Consider the following 17,813-nt stretch of genomic DNA (forward strand, 5'->3'; position numbering starts at 1 on the left):
GAAAAAAGAATCTGAAAAATCAATATTTACACTATGTTCATTAAAAATAAAAAAATTTCAAAACTAGACAAAATGCTTATGATAGACTCTGACAATTTCCTCACCAAATTCTGCACTGATCAAGCTTTTGCCATAGTTGCTTCAGTTCTTTTTTTTTTTTGAAGTATTTAAAAGTAAATTATATCACTAATCATCAAGGAAATGCAAATCAAAACCACAATGAGATATCATCCCACACTATTAGAATCGTTATCATCAAAAAGATAAGAAAAAAAATAAATGTTGGTGAGGATTTGGGGAAAAAGGTATTGTGTATTGTCAATGGTAATGTAAACTGGTGCAGCCACTACGGAAAACAGTATGGAGGCTTGTCAAAAAACTAAAAGCAGAACATGTGATCTAGCAACCGGATATCTATTCAAAGGAAATGAAAACACTAATTCAAAACAAATATGCGTACTTACTGCAGTATTACATATAATCACCAAGACAAGGAAACAACCTAAGTGTCCACTGATGAATGAATGAAAAAAAAGGGCATGTATATAAATATGTATACACACATACACACATATTTCATTCTATACACATAGAATTAAACAGTATTCAGCCATAGAAAAGAAGGAAATCTTGCCATCTGAAACAACATGGATGGACTTTAATGGCATTATGCTAAGTGAAATAAGCCAGTGAGAGAAAGACAAACACCATATTACCTCAGTTAAATGTGAAATCTAAAAAAGCAAGAAAAAAAGAAAACCACCAAAAGAATCAAACACATAGAGAACAGATTGGTAGAAGCTACAGGCAGGGGCAGGGACAGATGAAATGAGTAAAGGGGGTCAAAAGGTACTAACTTACATTTCTAAAATTAGTCATGGGGATGTGAGGTACAACATGATGACTATAGTTACTACTACTCTATTTTATATGCAAAAGTTGCTAAGAGAGTAAATCCTGAAAGTTCTCATCACAAAAAAAAAAACCTCTCGATATACAGTGACGAATGTTAACTAGACTTATAGTTGTGATGATTTTACAATATATATACAAACATTTAATCATTAGGTTGGACAACTGAAATTCATGTTTTATGTCAATTACATTAAAACTTTTCAAAAAGTAAATTACAGATATCAGGTCAGTTTTAAACCTATATATTTCAGTACACATTTTTTTTTAACGAGAACATTGTTTTACATGGCCATAATGCCATTATTGGCTTTCATACTCTTATGAAATTATCAAAAAGTCTTATCACTTAGACTGCTAAAATTGGAGGATACTGTATCTGTAATAATCCTCTTACCTTTGCTTATACTGAACAATGTCATTCTTGGTGTGATTTATTAACAGAAACGTAGCGGCTCCATCACGATAATCTGAAAATGTAATAACTGTAGAATGCTCAGCCAAATTAACTTCTGCTATAATACCGCCAAGCTAGAAAAAAGGAAAAGAAAATATTCTCTAATGTGATCATTTCCAAAGAACATTAACCAGTAACATTTAATAATAAAACTATTCTTAATAATAAAACTGTTCTTAAAACTATAGCTAATACATTTGTTTTTATGATTTAGAAAAAACCATGACTCTCAGTTATCATAGATAGATGGGTCAAATTCAAGATGTGGTTTACTCCAGGCACTATAACTTCCTACACAACAATTAAATTGTTTATGTCTCTTGTGTCCTTTTAGATCTTTTTTCCTTTGCAAAGAGAAGTGTTTGTTCATTTTTGGTAAAACAAACAAAAATCACTATTAAAAAGAGTAAGTATATATTAGCTTCTCTAATCACATACACACAAAAATCACTTACCTCATTGTCTAGACGCAGTAAAATACAACTTTCTTCCTTATTAAAATGTATCTTTTGGGGAGGGCTTTCACTTTTTTCAACTTGAATAAGAAGTTTATTAGAAGCATCCTCAGGCCAAAAGGGGACACACTAAAACACATATTACACATACTTATTTTTTTTTAAATGATTTCACCATGAAGACCCTTTATCATTTTAATAAACCCATCAGAGTAGACTTAAAATAGTTTTAAATAAACCTCTGTCAACACTACTTTGGTTACTGTATTGCTTAGCTATAAACTGTTGATTTTGAGATGGGGCACCACTTGTGGGCACTTTGAACACAAACAGTAATGGGTAGTAAGTTGAAGAGCTGAAATAATTAGAGTGCTGTGAAGAGATGTTAATGTGGTCCAGAGCTAGAGTCGGACTGAAAAGTAAGTAAACTGAGCCAAAGTGATCAGTTTAAAATAGGGGAATGTCATGTTTGGGAACGCATGTAAGAATTAAAGATTTTAAAATTAAAAAAATTTTAAAAAAAGTCAGAAAAAAAAAATAAATGAACATAAAAATTCAACCATAAAAAAATAAATAAATAAAATAAAATAAAATAGGGGAATGTTCTATTATGAAAAAATCACAATTGGGCTGTGGGTACCAGTAATTTAAGCAATAGTCAAAGTATACACAAATGTTGAGTCAGGACAAATACTAAATCCAGAGTCTTGGAAGTCAAATAAGGATAAAACAAAAACAAAAATCAAGAGAAGTATCTAAAGTCTTAAAGTTCAGAGTAAAAAACGGGCTCAAAATCTTAAGAAATAACCTGGATATCAGTGATCTGGAAGCCAAACTAACAGAATAGGAGGAGTTAATGCACCTACAAAGATGACAACAGGAGCTGGAAACAAAAGAGCTAAAAGAACAGGAAATGGAGAACCAGCCTTGTCTGTAAACTATTATGTAAACCAAGTCTTAGAGTGATAGGCTCTGACCAGGCTGATAACCACATAATTCAATGAGATGTATGAGATCCTCATCATATGACCTGAGGGCAATGTAGCAGAACCTTGATGTTACTGCCAAGTGCCTTAGCTTGTTAAAGTCAGTTTTATTCAGTCATAAAAAGTAATTAATGGAACTAAGGTTGTAAGAGGCTGAGAAAGTTCCCATTCAGGGCTTCTTGCAACACTAACCTGGGAAAGTCATCTGGGAAACTTACTGGGAAACTCAAAACAGTAACAATACTAAGCCAAGCATATTTCCCAGGAGGAACTAACAAGACTAAAAATTATGTGCTCTTTGAACACCCCCAAGCCTTGCTACTTCCTGGTAGACTTGGCTTTAAAATGTATGTTTTATGTTTAGTAATATATGCTATACCTTTTGAAAGAGTTTCCTGCTCGACCTCCTGAGACTAGAGAAAGTACCAAAGTACTTGTCTTTTGCAGTGGGAAAAAAAATTTTATATATATATATATGTTTATCAACATAGCTAATAACCATAAATTGCATGTTAAAGTTGACTACTGTAAGCCAAAATTAAAATGCGAAGAATTTAAACTAGAATAGAAATTTATCTTAAGAAAAGCTGAAATTGACAAAAGAGAAAGTAAAAAATAATAACCTGTTATGTGTTTATAATTGCAATTACCGTAAACAGAAACTATTAGAAGATAGATGCTATAGATTAGGTTTTTAAAAACAGAAGAGCTAATAATCTTATCTGCAACTGACATATAAATCAAGACATAAAACTACTGTAAATGAAAGTATGGAAAAAGATATACCTAAAAAATACATACAGTAAAACAAAGCTGGAATTATAATCTTAGCATCTAGATATACGGAGAGTTCTATGTGGTACTAGTGGTAAAGAACTTGCCTGCCAAGGCAGTAGATGTAAGAGACACAGGTGGGATCCCTGGGTCAGGAAGATCCCCCGGAGGAGGGCATGGCAACCCACTCCAGTATTCTTGCCTGGAGAATCCCATATACAGAGGAGCCTGGCAGGCTACAGTCCATAGGTTTGCAAAGAGTTGGACATGACTGAATCAAACACCTTAGCATGCACACATGCACTATATCCAACAAACTAAGAATCCACAGACTCAAATGAGGACACATGAAACATTTGCCAAAAGTATTTATATATTCATTCAACAAATATTTGCTGAGAGCCTACTGTGTTTAATCACTGTTCAAACCCTCCAACAGCCCTCTCCATTTCACTCAGAGCAAAAGTTAAAATCCTTGTAATGGGTCTCAAAGTTCTACAGAATTACTTTTTATCATTGGTTAAGTCTTGTTCTCTTCTACTTTTCCCTCTCCAATAATACTGGCCTCTTTTGCTATCCCCATGCCAAATATTCTCTTACTTTAGATTATTGACCCTGGGTAATCTTTTGTCTTTACTGCTCTTTCCCCAGATATCCACATTGCTGAGGGGTCCAGCAATTTATTTTCTTTATTTTCTTGGGCTCCAAAATCACTGCAGATGGTGACTGCAGCCATGAAATTAAAAAACACTTGCTCCTTGGAAGAAAAGCTAAGACAAACCTAGACAGCATATTAAAAGGCAGAGACATTACTTTGCCGACAAAGGTCCACATAGTCAAGTCTATGGTTTTTCCAGTAGTCATGTATGGATGTGAGAGTTGGACTATAAAGAAAGCCGAGCACCAAAGAATTGATGCTTTTGAACTGTGGTGCTGGAGAAGACCCTTGACAGTCCCTTGGACTGCCAAGGGGATCAAACTAGTCCATCCTAAAGGAAATCAGTCGTGAATATTCATTGGAAGGACTGATGCTGAAGCTGAAGCTCGAATACTTTGGCCACCTGATGTGAAAAACTGACTCATTAGAAAAGACCCTGATGCTGGAAAAGACTGAAGGCAGGAGGACAGGGGGACAACAGAGGATGAGATGGTTGAATGGCATCACTGACTTGATGGACATGAGTTTGAGCAAGCTCCAGGAGTTGGTGATGGACAGGGAAGCCTGGCGTGCTGTAGTCCATGGGGTCGCAGAACTGGACATGACTAACTGACTGAAATTAACTGAGGGGTCCAGCTCCTGGCTAAAAATCTATGTGCAACTTTTCAGGTCATACCAGTGGCAATTATAAAGGCTTTATCTTTGTTTGACAGGTTTCACAGGGCAAAGCAGCCCTCCCCACACCAGATTAGGTGCATGGCCAGAATGCAGTGCACTTCATTCTCAAGAATTCAACCCCATTTCTAGTGATGCCCTTACAAGTACCTGCATTCCTACTATGGGCACCTGTATTCACAGGCCTCTTTATCAGGGCTTTTGGCAGAGGCCTTCCTCAGGAACTTCTGCAAGATCTCTATTAAGGAAAGAGGGGGATACAATAATATTGTTTTCTCCATTCTGACTTGGTACTCAGTACTATTCAACTCTTAGCCCCATTCCTTTGCTTTCTCACATCCCCTAGATCCATAAAACAGTACCAGCTTTTTGTTCAGGGCTCCCCTGACAATGACACTACCCTCATTGATCCACCTCAACCCTAACCAACTGTTGTTTGTTTCACAGGAAAAAGAGAAAAAAAGGAGTTGGTGTGTTCTGCACTTTAGCCTCTTACTTATACTACTGCAGTAAGTCATTAAAGTCCTGACTGTCACTTTTACTTTGACTTGTTGTCTTAATCAGCTTAAAGCTCAACATTCCGAAAACTAAGATCATGGCATCTGGTCCCATCACACTTTGTGGCAAATAGATGGGGAAACAGTGGAAACGGTGGCTGACTTTATTTTTCTCGGCCCCCAAATCACTGCAGATGGTGATTGCAGCCATGAAATTAAAAGACGCTTACTCTTTGGAAGGAAAGTTATGACCGACCTAGACAGCATATTAAAAAGCAGAGACATTACTTTGTCAACAAAAGTCCATCTAGTTAAGGCTAGTTAAGGCTAGTTAAGGTTTTTCCAGTGGTCATGTATGGATGTGAGCGTTGGACTATAAAGAAAGCAGAGCGCTGATGAATTGATGCTTTTGAACTGTGGTGTTGGAGAAGACTCTTGAGAGTCTCTTGGACTGCAAGGAGATCCAACCAGTCCATCCTAAAGGAGATCAGTCCTGGGTGTTCATTGGAAGGACTGATGCTGAGGCTGAAACTCCAATACTTTGGCTACCTGATGCGAAGACCTGACTCATTTGAAAAGACCCTGATTCTGGGAAAGACTGAGGGTAGGAGGAGAAGGGGATGACAGAGGATGAGATGGCTGGGTAGCATCATTGATTTGATGGACATGGGTTTGGGTAGACTCCGGCAGTTGTTGATGGACAGGGGGGACTGGCGTGCTCCGGTTCATGGGGTCGCAAAGAGTCGGGACACAACTGAGTGACTGAACTGAACTGAACTGAATCAGTTGTTTCTGTACCTGGCAGCTGAGCTTCCAGCTCGCCTGCACTCTTGACAAGTGTCCTCTAACACCTTCTTCAGTATGTGTGTGCTCAGTCATGGCTGACTCTTTGGGATCCCATGGACTACAGCCTGCCAGACTCCTCTGTCCATGGAATTTTCCTCTCAAGAATACTGGAGTGGGTTGCCACTTCCTACTCCAAGGGATCTTTCCAACCCAGGGATCGAATCTGCATCCCTTAAGTCTCCTGCATTGGCAGACAGATTCTTTACCACTGCACCACCTGGGAAGCCCTGCACATTTTTTCCACATTTGTTCAAATGTGACCTCAACAAGTCTCATCCTTGACTACATTATGTAAAATTACAGCCCACTCCTTGCATATTAGAACTCAAAATACCTCTTAGCCTGTCTTATTTCCTTTTTCTCTATTAGACTTGTCAGCTTTAAATATACGATGTATTTTACTAATTGACTATGGCATTATCAATTTAATGGTTCCCCCAAGCTCCCATTGAAATGCAAACTATACAGGACAGGGACTTGTGGTTTTGTTAAAATATGGCACGTAAAGAGTACACAATAAATATTTGTTGAAAAAAATGAATGAACAGGTAAACATGAAAAAAGATACAACTTCTAAAAATGAGAAATATAATTATTCAAATAAAAAGCTCAGTTGAAGGTTCAAATAGCATACATACACACACACTGTATGATATATATACACTAAAAGTGTAAATTATGGAAACTATATAGGCAGAATTTATCCAAAATAAAGAGTTATACAGACACAAAATGTTAAAAAAAAAATAGTAAGATATATGGAAGAGAGAATATAAAGGTCTAGAATAAATTTGATTAAAGATCCAGAAGAAAGAAACAGGAGTATTTAAGAATGGCAGTATTTAAAAATATAATCACTGCAAATTTTACATAAGGTATGAAATAATCTATAGATCTAGGAATAAAGTATCTCAAGCAGGATATATAAAAAGAACCCACATGCAGACAAATAGCTGTAAGACTGCAGAACAAAGACAAAGAGAACTCCACGAAGGCAGGAGAGGAAAAGATAACTTGCAAAGAAATGACAGAATCACAGCAGAATTTTCAACAAAAATGGAACCCAGAATATAGTAAAATGCTATAACATGTTGCAAAAAACAGGAATTATCAAGAAAAATTATCATAAAGGAAAGATGATGGATAAACAAAAACTGATGGTATTTACTGCCAACCAGCTCAAAAGGAAATGCTAAATTAAAGGATGTAACTCAAGAATAATAAATGATTATAGAGGATAGCTTCAAAACAAAAAGGCATAATGAATAAAAATAGCAAATACTTCTCTTATAATCATAACATACTTAGAACAAAATTTCTTCAGAAGTAAAATATTCTATTAACTTCAGGCACACACCTAACAACTACAGATAGAGCAGAATCAAAACTTTATTCCTAAGACACTACTGTCTTTTTAAAGTAATTAGCTTAATCTACTCTATAAAGGCATTTCTAAAATCTTCCTGAAGAGAATAAATTTACCAATTTACCTTCATCAATTTGCTGCAATGATCCCATCTTCTACTGCTATATTTAACCCCATCTAGTTAGTGTCAACCTCTTTTACAAAGCAATGCATTCCTAGATGACAATACTCAAGCTTAAATAATTAAAATAAATCATTTATTTGGTTTATTCTGGTACAAATAAATACTCGAAATGTTCATGGAACTGAAACAAAATTGGGAGGTGGGGGTGGACAGATAAAACACTACACAGTGATTTCAAGTATCCAACTTCAAGAAGAAATAAAAGTCGAAAGAGTTAAAAATGAATTTTTGAAATTCATTTACCCACCTGCTCCATATCAACAGAGAGCCATTTATCATTTCCCTCTTCAGCCACTGATATACGATATTTGCTTTTGTTTTTAATCAAAAAGAAGGGGGTAAATGTGACAATTCTGGTAATGTTAAAACTGCTAAGGTCTATAGTGACACCAACCTATGGGGATAAAAAAGGAACATTTCAAAAACTATTTCATTATCATAACATTCTTATAAAAATCAATTACTTAACAGAGCTTAAATAAAAGTCTCCAGATGAGCATAGAATGAACTCACTTGATATTCCATTTTTGGGCCTTTACATTTAACAGCTCCATGACTACCAACAGTATCAATTGAAAATTGATCTGACAATTCACTATCAGTTACCATAAGCTGAACCTAGAAAAAAATATTTCAAATATGTTAGTATTTAGGTACCTTTAAAAATTCCTACATAAGTTGATATATTTTTTTGCTTTTTAGCCTAAACTAATGTTATATTCTGGAGAAGAGAATGGCAATCCACTCCAGTATTCTTGCCTGGAGAACCCCATGGAGAGAGGACCCTGGTGGGCCACAGTCCATGAGGTCGCAAAGAGTAGGAAACGACTGAGCGACTATCAACACTACTACTACTGTTATATTATTAATGCACTAAAACTTTTCCAATACTAAATTCCAATCTTTCTAACCTCAAATATTTCACAAATATTATTTCTACCTGTTTCATAATATTTTATTTTTCAAAACAAACCAAAAAGGAGTGAAAAGTAGCTAAAGAAGAATGAAAGTTTAAAAAAAAACTTCACATACCTTATTGTTATTGAAAAAGTGCTTTGGCTGAAATGAAAAGAGAACTGGCTTTTTATAATTAGGTGGATGCTTTCGATGAATTCCATCTGCTTTATACTGTAACATTCGACCAGTTTTATTAACCATCCAATAAGGACTATGAAATGCCATAACAGTCTGCCCAGTATTATAAGTCACATGGACAGCAATATCTAAATCAGTCTTTTCTATTTCTGTAACACAAGTAAAACTGATGAAACTAATATCTTGTTGATTAGGTTTTATATGATATTCACTTTTCCAATCATGATTAAGATAGTCAAGTAATTTTAAATGTAGCCTGGCTTTATCCAACTGTACAGTACAAAGCTGTGCTGAACGGCCTTCATGGAGAGTAAAAACTCTATGTTCAATCCCCTATAATAAAAAAAAAATAGTCAATTTTTAATGCTTGGGAATAATATGCTAAAATATTCTACTTAAATGATTTTGAATGCTATACAAAATGCTTTTGAAATACCTCTGTCAGAAAAAGTCAAAAGGCTTATGTTCAAGTTCTAATTCTGTCAACTGTGTAAACTTCTATAAAAGGCCTAAATGATCTACTTCAAAGGACTATTGTGAAAATAAAATTAAATAATATAATGAGAAATTCTGCTGGCAATAATGAAGACTATAAAGCACTGTAATTAGTAAAAATAAATCTTATCTATTAATACTAGTGATTTTAGTTGTGAAAAGTACAAATAATGAAAACTGTATGTAATCCAAAATAAGCAATCCCTACCAACTCCCATTCTTGATTTTTAACAAACTCTCATAACCCATTTCCAGTAAGTTTTTATACTGCATCTGACATAACTCTCAAAACTGTTCATTTCTGTCCATCCACACCTGCATTACCTTAGCTCATGTCACTGTAACTCCTCCTTTTAAAAGTCTCCTAACTGCTCTTAACTCCTCTAAGCCCTTCTCCATACCACAAGTAAACTATCTTTCTAAAAATTGGTCATCTCTTTCGAAAACTAGCAAACAGAATGTTATCCCTAAAGGCATCAAGTTAAAAGTTCTACTAAAATGTAACAGACAGCCCATCTGGGAATTTCACCTGTTTTCCTAGCATCTCTAATCTGGTTCCCTCCTGTTGTTATAACATAGGAACCTCTTCATCTTAAGACTTTAAATTACTTAAGGCAAAAACAATGTTAAGTTTATCAATACCTGACATGTTCCACAAAACAGAATAGTGGTGCTGATGGTGCTAGAGAGGTTAACCAGTAGAAACCATATGCCTGTCAGGCACTGTGCGCAGTCTTTTACTACATTATTTGATTTTCCCCATATCCCAGTCATGAAAGTTTTATTACCATCACTCTTTTATAAGATAGGACTAATGATTTAGAAAGATAATATACCTCACCTAAAGACCCAGGGCTAGTAAGAGATAGAGCTAAGATTCAGTCTCAAATCTATCTGATAGTAAAGAGGTAATTCTTAACTACTATCTTAATTGCCAACTATATGGAAAATAGACATTCTTAAACCACAGATGTGTTAACTCCCTCACTCCGAAAAAAGTTTGACAGAAAAATATAAACACATAGTAAATTCCAATCATTAATAACAGATTCCAACAAAACAAATAATAGATTACAATGAAGAATTACTTTCTTACATATGACAAGCAATGGTAATTGGAATATTTACTTAAAATCCTAAGATGGCGAGATTCCTATGATAGCAACAGGAAGGAATCAGATGTAATCTCTTAAAACAAAGAGTATTTAAAAGAAAAAGGATTTTTATAAGCATAAAATTCTTTTAGAAACCTAAAGGTATGAGAATAATATAATGTAGCAGGTTTTAAGTCTAGTACTATTATTTTCATACTAATTCTCATACTTATTTGAAAAGTTAGTATCCATCTTTCAAAAACATATAAAATATACATGTATGGAAAAGATTGAAAAATATATTTTAGAACTGAAATGATATCTTCATCAGAAGATACCTTCAGATAATGTGATTACAGACAATCTATCTCTATTTTCTAAAATTTTCTACAGGAGTATCTAGTACTTTCACACATGATTTTTAAATGGCATATCATAGTTGTACATATAAATTATATCCAACTTAGTAACCATATTTCCAAGGTAAATCAATGGAAAAAATTTTTAATCTTCTTTTATATAACATCATTGAAACATTTTCATTTGAAGAAAATCTATACTGTCTGTTCACCAGTTCTAAAATTTTTATTAGAATTTTAAAACACTACTTTATTACTCATAATTTTAAATAACTAAAGCTACAAAATCAAAGACAAGAAGGCATTAAAAATACCAGGATACCTCTATGTAATAAGCAATTTTGTAAGGAAGAAGATTTCGGAGTAGAATAGGTGGCCACAAATGTATTATGTATGGTAAGTCCCAATGGTCTTCTGAATACACTGACATATATGTCAAATTATCTTTTTCTGGGACTATATTAATGATAAATGGCTTCCTGGAAGGGTTTATAGGTCTACATTTCTTCTTGAAAGAAGTACCATCTTGTTTTATCATTTCTTCAAAGTCAATTCCTTCACACATCTGATAGTCTGCATCTTCTGGCTTCAGAGAAAGTAGTGATCTACATAAAAGATTAAACAATATGCTTTAAAAGAAAACATAAATTATTTGATTGCAGCTTTAGAACAGTGATGTTATCTTTCTCCATACTACTGTTATAAATTTTTATATTTTCACATTCTTAGAGATAGGTAAGACAGATATACAGATGCATACTTGCATTTTAACTTTCTGTAAAGTAATGAAGTTATTTGGCTTTCAAAAGGAAAGTATTTTTCTTATAAACCTGCTGTCTTAAAAGTATGTTTACAAGCTCATAACTGGTTTCTTGCAGAAAATACATTATCATACAGGTCATATATGTAACACACACACCTACAGATGGGACTTACACACTTAAAGAAGTTGGCTTTCCTGGATATGTGGTCCCAAGTATGTACCATGACTGAGTTCATGAACCAAAAATATATTTCTATCGAAAAATTAATCACCAGCTTTTCAAGGTTAATCAAATGAAGGCTTTCAATAGATACTTAACTTTATTGAGCAGGAGTAAGAAATAGCAACCCACTCCAGTATACTTGCCTGGAGAATCCCATGGACTAAGGAGCCTGGTGGGCTACAGACCATGGGGTTGCAGAGAGTTGGGACACGACTAAGCAACTAACTCTTTAACTTTACTGAAATGTTGGACAGCATTACAGAAGTTATTGCAGTGACTGCAAGAAGACAGTGATAAAAAGTATTGGATGTCACATATGATCAGTGGCTTCCCTGGTGGCTCAGAGAGTAAAGTATCTGCCTGCAATGTGGGAGACCTTGGTTCAATCCCTGGGTCAGAAAGATCCCCTGGAGAAGGAAGTAGCAACCCACTCCAGTACTCTTGCCTGGAAAATACCATGGACGGAGAAGCCTGGTAGGCTACAGTCAATGGGGTCGCAAAGAGTCAGACACGACTGAGCGACTGCACTTCACTTACAATTAAATCTTATACTTAAATATCACATTCTTTGTTTACATTGCAACTGTACTTGGGTTTAATAATTTTTTAAGTCTAAAGTGTGCCCAAGTGTAAACACTTAAATGTTTTTATACTTGTAAAACTATAATTAGTGTGACTGTGACACTATCCCTTACTGTGTGACAACTGTCAATATTATCTCTAGCTATCATTATTTGCTTAAGCTCCATCCCCCAAATTTTACATATCTAATACATACTCTGTAATGATGTCTGATGGTGCCTTAAATTTGCTAGAGTGAACTATGAACCCTCCACATCTACCTCTCTGTGTGTCTTTTTTTTTTTTTTCCAAGAACTTTCAGCTATTGGCACTCTGGACTGTAAAATAACATTAAACTCTTTTACCACCACCCCCTCCTTAGACCCACAGAGTTACCTGTCAAATCAGTTACAGATTTAGCCTTTTTTACTTCTACATTCTCTGTATTTCATTCTTTTTTTTCACTCTTACTTCTAACACTTAAAAATAAAAGCTTAATTGTCTCTACATTAAACTAATGCCAATACACTCAAGTTTATCAAGACATTTATTGGACCCATTATTTACCAATGAGAAGGCAAAACTGAAAATGCGCAAGTTAGTCAGTCTTTCCTCTTAAAGAGATATCAGTCACATGGGAAATGTAATATTGAAAAGGTAACTACTGGTTATAAGATAACTATAGGTACCAAAAAACAAAAACAACTGTACACTGCAGGCTGAGCATATGAAACTCTATTTAACTCTTTCTAGACTGGCCGCAGAGTATTTTGCAGAGGTGACAATTTTCCTCAAAAACTTTCTTTCTGAAGGACAGAGCTGAATTACAGAACATGCAAAGTTAAAGGAAAAGTTTAAGAAATAAAGAGAAAACATGAGAGACAGATAATCAGCAAGAGGTTTTTGAGTGAGAAGAACTGAATACTGAGGGACAACTGAATGTGGGTATTTGACTGCATGAGGGTCATATATAGCGTTCAAGAATGAACTGTCTAGTTCTATTTACATTACAATACTATCAATGAGCAATTAATAGATAGATAGGCAGATAAAAGCTTCCCAGATGGCTCAGTGATAAAAGAATCACCTGCCAATCAGGAGATGTGGGTTTGATCCCCGGATCAGGAAAATCCCCTGGAGAAGGAAATGGCAACCCATTCCAGTATTCTTGTCTAGAAAACTCCATGGACAGGGAAGCCTAGAGGGCTACAGTCTATGGGGCTGCAAAGAGTTGGACATGGTTTAGCAACTGAGCATGAGCATGTAGATAAAAAGACAAAATATTTCACACTGTCTAAAGAAATTTCTAAAAAATTAATTATAAAACACTTGAAAAGCAAAAATCACTTTATAATAGTGTAATAAAATCTAGAAGGCACCAATCAGGTTCAGTTAGAAATTTATTAAAAATCTACATGACTATGACTCTGATAGCTATATTGCAAGCATGTAATTTGTATTTACTAGGAAAAGTAAAGATAATTTACATGTTATGCATATTAAGTTAAATATTATTACTTTAAAAATTTTAAGAGTGCCAAAACTTAAATAAATTAAGAGATATTAATAAGATAAATTTCATCACAGTTTGATAACTTAAAGATAGATATCACTGCCAAATCATAAACTGTCTATAAGAGACCACAGGGCAAACAAAAAGATAAAGAAAACAAAATCACCGGTAAGATGCTAATGGTATGTTAAATTCACTTCCAGGTGAAGCCGTTCCCAATAATGTGTCTCCTCCATAAACAGAAAGTGGTATTGAAAAATGATTTCTAATCTGGGAAAGAAAAAATAACATTTAGTATCAGTAATCTAAGACTCTAAAGACATAAGTATTCCATCTAAATACCCCAAAAAAGGAATTATCAGGCAATATTTATTTTCCTCATATAAATTAGAAAAACAATTCAAACATGCAAATATCCATGCTAATAAAAAGGAAAGTTTCTACAGTTTTAAAAAAAGGAATTTCAAAATCAAAACTTTTAAAAATCCTAGAAAAAAATAAGATAACATCTTCTTGACAGTGATACGGGAATAACTTTTTCCTTTAGACAAACACAGTAGAAAAAATTAATAAGAAAAATATGACATCAAAGTTTTAGATGCCTATATGAGAAAAGTGCAAAAAAGCCACTGTCTGGCAAATGTCTACTTTTTTACATCACTGTTGTACACTACTCATTGAATGAAAAAGTATGTAAAGAGTAACTCATCCAATGAGTTGCATACAATAGTGATGTAAATGATTAACATTATTTTGATTAATACACATTATCAGATAAAATTCTACTTGTATTTGTCTTTGGGACAGATAAAGACACATTGGTTAGTAACACTATTTTCTTATATATTTCTATATCTTACTAAAATCTATTTTAAAAATCATATCAAAATATAAATATGCTGAAGGCAAATTAAGAACTGATAAATACATAAACAATTAACTATATTATATTTTATTTCTAGATAAGCTGTTTACTGATTTGAAAAAAGAAATATATTTTCATTTCTATGAAAGTACATATAAGAAATTAAACATTAATATTTTACTGTTTAATAAAATTAAAAAGTAATCAACAATAATAAGAGCAGCCTAACAGTCATCTTTTAATACAGTTCATTGTAAGTGAAATGCTTCCCTGACGGCTCAGATGGTAAAGAGTCTGTCTGCAACGCAGGAAACACCGATTCAATCCCTGGGACAGGAAGATTACCTGGAGGAGGAAATGGCAACCCACTCCAGTATTCTTGCCTGGGATATCCCATGAACAGAGGAGCCTCGTGGGCTACAGTCCATGAGGTTGCAGAGTCAGACAGGAGTGAGCAACTTAACATCAAACTGGCGATGTTCCCAGAGATATGAAACGTGATGTATGAATAAATTTCATGCCTGACATCTTCAAACTGTACATATATAACAAAATTAAAATGCTTATATAGTGGGGCTTCTCTGGTGGTTCAGACAGTAAAGAATCTGCTTGCAATGCAGGAAACCCAGGTTCGATCCCCAGGTCAGGAAGATCCCCTCAAGGAGGAAATGGCAACTCACTCCAGTATCTTTGCCTGGAGAATCCGATGGACACAGCAGCCCACTGGGTTACAGTCCATGGGGTCACAAAGAGTCAGACATGACTGAGCGACATACTAACATTATGTATTATTGTAAGTCAAATATAAGAGAAAGAATCTCTGTTTTCAACTCTGATGGAACAATACAAGCCAGATATAACCTCCCAATATACTAGTAAACAAACAAAACACAGGAGGTTAAAAAATACACAGGAAGTAATCGTTTTTAAACAGTGGACAAAAGAGCACAGGAAAGAAAGACCCAGGGTTGGGAAAGGGAAAAAGGAAGAAAAAGAAGGAAAGGAAGAGAAAAATCCTAAAATAAGCCCTAAGACTATCTCCCCATTCTGTCACCCCATCTTACTGTCTTTATTAGGTGGTAAGAATTCTAGATTACTGTGCAGAGAAGAAATCAAACAGAGCCCAGTCTGAGTTGAAGAGAGAGATATAAGAATGCGGGAAAGCCAATAAGGCTTAATCTAATAGCACATTATATGAGAGAGGAGACAGCTGCATGGAGAGTTGAGAGCTATAGAGAAGGGACTCCTGAGACTTTAAGAGTTCAGCAGTGTCTGGCATATGCCCATGAGTATGCTAAGCAAGGCTCAGTAAAGATCCATTTGAAAGGGGGAGGCAGAACAATCTCTGCTGTACATGCATAACTCCTTTTCTCACCAACCAAAGTGGTAAAATCTTGTTTAGTACAAAGGGTATTGGTTCTACCCTTCAGAATGGCAAAATTAGCCCTAAACTACAGACTGCTTGAGCCTCACCTAAAACGTTTTTAAACAAGCATTAGGAGGATCACTTTCTAACTCATATAACTGTATTAAAGAATTAAGCTCAAGAATACATAAAGGAATACAAAGACATTTAAAGAACCTGACAAAGTAAAATTCACAATTTTAGGCATCCAGTAAAAAAATTATTAGACACACAAAAATTTAAAAATAACCCATAAAAATAGAAATTAATAAAATGAAACAAATCAGAAATGATATTCATGATAAAATTACTAGACTAGAATATTAAAACACTTATGTAACTATACTTGATATATTCAAAAGTTAGGGGAAAGATGGAAGATATATAAAAAGACATGGAAATTGTAAATAAAAATGCAAATTAAACTTCTAGACATAAAAATATGACAAATTCAGACTTAAATTGAAGAAAGTAGGGAAAACCACTAGATCATTCAGGTATGACCTAAATCAAATCCCTTATGATTATACAGTGGAAGTGAGAAACAGATTTAAGGACCTAGATCTGATAGATAGAGTACCTGATGAACTATGGAATGAGCTTCCTGACGCTGTACAGGAGACAGGGATCAAGACCATCCCCATGGAAAAGAAATGCAAAAAAGCAAAATGGCTGCCTGGGGAGGCCTTACAAATTTCTGTGAAAAGAAGAGAGGCGAAAAGCAAAGGAGAAAAGGAAAGATATAAGCATCTGAATGTAGAGTTCCAAAGAATAGCAAGAAGAAATAAGGAAGCCTTCTTCAGCAATCAATGCAAAGAAATAGAGGAAAACAACAGAATGGGAAAGACTAGAGATCTCTTCAAGAAAATTAGAGATACCAAGGGAACATTTCATGCAAAGATGGGCTCGATACAGGACAGAAATGGTATGGACCTAACAGAAGCAGAAGATATTAAGAGGTGGCAAGAATACACGGAAGAACTGTACAAAAAAGATCTTCACGACCCAGATAATCATGACGATGTGATCACTAATCTAGAGCCAGACATCTTGGAATGTGAAGTCAAGGGCCTTAGAAAGCATCACTATGAAGAAAGCTAGTGGATGTGATGGAATTCCAATTGAGCTGTTTCAAATCCTGGAAGATGATGCTGTGAAAGTGCTGCACTCAATATGCCAGCAAATCTGGAAAACTCAGCAGTGGCCACAGGACTGGGAAAGGTCAGTTTTCATTCCAATTCTGAAGAAAGGCAATCCCAAAGAATGCTCAAACTATCGCACAATTGCACTCATCTCACACACTAGTAAATTAATGCTCAAAATTCTCCAAGCCAGGCTTCAGCAGTATGTAAACCATGAACTCCCTGATGCTCAAGCTGGTTTTAGAAAAGGCAGAGGAACCAGAGATCAAATAGCCAGATCCGCTGGATGGTTGAAAAAGCAAGAGAGTTCCAGACAAACATCTATTTCTGCTTTATTGACTATGCCAAAGCCTTTGACTGTGTGGATCATAATAAACTGTGGAAAATCTCTGATGCTGGGAGGGATTGGAGTTAGGAGGAGAAGGGGACGACCCAGGATGAGATGGCTGGATGGCATCACGGACTTGATGGACATGAGTCTGAGTTAA

General features: G+C 34.9%; 1 protein-coding gene across 3 annotated transcripts in view; it reads right to left on the reverse strand.

The window, feature by feature from the left end:
* VPS13A (vacuolar protein sorting 13 homolog A) overlaps positions 1 to 17,813 on the reverse strand; it is a 272,036-nt gene that overhangs the window by 70,130 nt on the left and 184,093 nt on the right. For all 3 annotated transcript variants that reach the window (XM_069576302.1, XM_069576303.1, XM_069576304.1), the window contains exons 46-52: positions 14,080 to 14,183; positions 11,176 to 11,458; positions 8,843 to 9,238; positions 8,324 to 8,428; positions 8,058 to 8,204; positions 1,825 to 1,953; positions 1,310 to 1,443 (exon numbers count right to left, since the gene is read on the reverse strand). In XM_069576302.1, the coding sequence (XP_069432403.1) occupies positions 1,310 to 1,443; positions 1,825 to 1,953; positions 8,058 to 8,204; positions 8,324 to 8,428; positions 8,843 to 9,238; positions 11,176 to 11,458; positions 14,080 to 14,183 (1,298 nt within the window). The remainder of the gene's footprint in view (positions 1 to 1,309; positions 1,444 to 1,824; positions 1,954 to 8,057; positions 8,205 to 8,323; positions 8,429 to 8,842; positions 9,239 to 11,175; positions 11,459 to 14,079; positions 14,184 to 17,813) is intronic.

The sequence above is a fragment of the Ovis canadensis genome, chromosome 2, assembly GCF_042477335.2.
Source record: "Ovis canadensis isolate MfBH-ARS-UI-01 breed Bighorn chromosome 2, ARS-UI_OviCan_v2, whole genome shotgun sequence".
NCBI lineage: Eukaryota > Metazoa > Chordata > Mammalia > Artiodactyla > Bovidae > Ovis > Ovis canadensis.